At 36.3% G+C, this 2,645-nt stretch overlaps 1 protein-coding gene across 1 annotated transcript in view; it reads right to left on the minus strand.

Moving 5' to 3' along the window:
* Positions 1-2,639, minus strand: part of LOC111373160 (rho GTPase-activating protein 5-like) — a 7,457-nt gene extending 4,818 nt beyond the window's left edge. Inside the window, exons 1-2 of the mRNA XM_022995644.1 lie at positions 2,114-2,639; positions 320-458 (exon numbers count right to left, since the gene is read on the minus strand). Coding sequence (XP_022851412.1) covers positions 320-458; positions 2,114-2,565 — 591 coding nt within the window. The 5' untranslated portion in view covers positions 2,566-2,639. The remainder of the gene's footprint in view (positions 1-319; positions 459-2,113) is intronic.
* Positions 2,640-2,645: the final 6 nt, after the last annotated feature.

Below are 2,645 nucleotides of genomic sequence, written 5' to 3' on the forward strand. Positions count from 1 at the left end.
CCCCCCCCCCCCCCCCCCCCCATTCATGAAAATTCTGGCATGCCTATTTTTTATATTTGGTATAGTTGAAGACATAAATTAAATAAATAAGTTTGTCCCTCTCTCTTAAAGCTTAAACATGGCATTCTCAGTTCAAATGAGGCAGCCACCCATTCATGAAAATTCTACACGTGGTCTTTGATGAAAAAATGAATATGGCCAGCATGTATGTGAGGGGAGATGTCGAAGGCATAATATAAATATAGAAATTGTCCTCTCTTTAGTATCTTAAACTTCTAGAATAAACAGTGCAACAAATTTTATAATAAGATAGTCATTAAGAGAAGGAATAATACACCTGCAGGCCTCCTTGAGCATACAAACGCCTTTGCAGCAGTATGAGAATGGTTGGAACACTATTGCCTCTAGGATCATATGATAGCTGCATTGATTCTGTAGAAACTCCAAAAACAGTGGCGCTGATGGATTCCCATACCAAAGGAGAGAATGAGGAAGCAGGCATGATTATTTTACAGTTCAACAATCAGAAATATTAATCATGAGGTAGGATGAAGTACAGAATTATGCAAGAGAAATGCTAAAATCTAGAAATTCCGACAAATCAACACTATTTGTTAAAGCATAATCTACTATAACTTTTTTATTAACTATTATAAAGCATAGTTTATGTCAAAAAATAAGGGGCCAGAATTCTGTCTTAAAACACCTGGAGAATGCATCATGGAAATGTTTTGGACATGAAAAACTCATAACGACAAATACGCTCTTCTGTGACCATGGTAATATACATCCAGGCATTATGATAATTCTGCATGATATGCTTTTTTCATCTTGAAATAACAAATTTGGAGAGCAACAGCTATGTTTGTAGTCCATAAGCAAGCTGAAAGGTTGGCACCCCTTAACATAGCCTCAAATCAAAAGTAAGCCAAATGTCTGTGTGAGCATTTGGTAATGATACGAATGGGTCAATATCTAGATCAGGTTTTTAATACTTAATTCAAAAAAGCCTGAGCTCAATCTGGTGATCCTATGGTCATTTGGTAGACGTTCAAGTTTTGGTTCAGAGAGCAGCAAAGGATTTATAACCAATTTTCAGAAACTCTAACTGACCACATGATTAAACCCCAATATATTGTTCTTATAGTTCATAATTGTCCAATAGATGCTACAAAAGAGTATATTGAGGTCTAATCTTTAATTATAGTCATTTCACAATATTATAATATGCTATTTTTTCATTACATCTTTACTCAACATCAATGGTTTAAGAAAGAAATAAAAATGATACTCACTAAATCATGTCATGAAAACAATAAATTTGAAAATATAAGAAATAAATAACATGTTCTCATATAGGCAAGCAAAAGGTCAACCAATCTTAGAGCAAAAGCATCGAAACAGAATAAAAGAAATGAATCTAATGGAATCCAACGTCCAGAGTATCAGTTATGAGATGCCTTAAACAATACAATACAATAGAAAAGACTTTATGAAGCCAAAATTTCACTGCAGAGATCAGTCAACAGAAGCCAAATCGTATTTTTTTATAGGTAACAGAAGCCAAATCTTAAAATATCAACAAGTGTAGTTTCCATTTTTAGTTTAGATATCTAACTCAGATAAGACCCATTTATTGAACCGCATTTAAGAAGCTGTAAACAAATATAGCAGATAGCTGTAATATCATGAACAGGTTGATCTATAATGGTCAGAAAGAAAATAACCTCCAGAATATCCATCAGTTAAGAAGCAAACTCAACCGCACTGTCCAATTTGCAGTTTGATAGATACCCCTTCAGATTTAAGGATTATAAAGGCCAAAGAAACAACAAGAAGGACATTCAAACTAGAAGCTACAAGGTGCAGAAATATCACAGATTCAGTAATGGAGCAATACAGCAAACACCAGAATCACAATAAAACAGATCTTCCACCAAGTCAAATTAGAATATATCAGCAAGATTATATATAAGCTAGGAATCAAGAACCAAGATTCAATAATATCATAGAGATTTCCATAACCAAGCTAGGGAAAACTTGTCATGATTCCAGTCTCACATACACGAGTTTTATAAACCCCAATTATAGAATTCAAGAAAGAAGAATGCACCTTGCACTAGGGGCACTCCGGAGTACTTCAGGCTCAAACTCCACGGGCAATCCCAAAAACCCATCAAATCGATCAAAGGTAACATGATTAACATGCTGCACATCAGTGGGCCATCCAATTTCCATAACACCACAACCACAATTGGCACTGCCGACGCCACTGCCGCCACGAGAAAATTCTTCTCTATCCGTCTTGCAAGCCAACCAAAAACTCTTTCGAAAGAGAGTCACCAAAAGTGCCAAAAGAGAAAGTTGATCCCTTCTGTCTTTCTCTCTCTTCTCCTTCACGCTATTTTCTTCCTCCTCCTCCTCTTCAATGTCACCGCCCGTCACATCAGAAAGCCCCTCTTCACCCGCATATGACTGAGTCTGACGAAACAACGTGGCATTGTGGGTCGGTGTGGATATTGAAGGGGAAGAAGAGGAAGATGAGGAGTGGAGCACCTCTGTCATTCTTACAAAGGTTGAACAAATCAAAGAATGGGAACTTTTCAATATTCTTTTTGCCAAAGATTTTTTTTCTCATTCAAGAA

This window comes from Olea europaea, unplaced genomic scaffold, assembly GCF_002742605.1.
Source record: "Olea europaea var. sylvestris unplaced genomic scaffold, O_europaea_v1 scaffold1075, whole genome shotgun sequence".
Lineage (NCBI taxonomy): Eukaryota > Viridiplantae > Streptophyta > Magnoliopsida > Lamiales > Oleaceae > Olea > Olea europaea.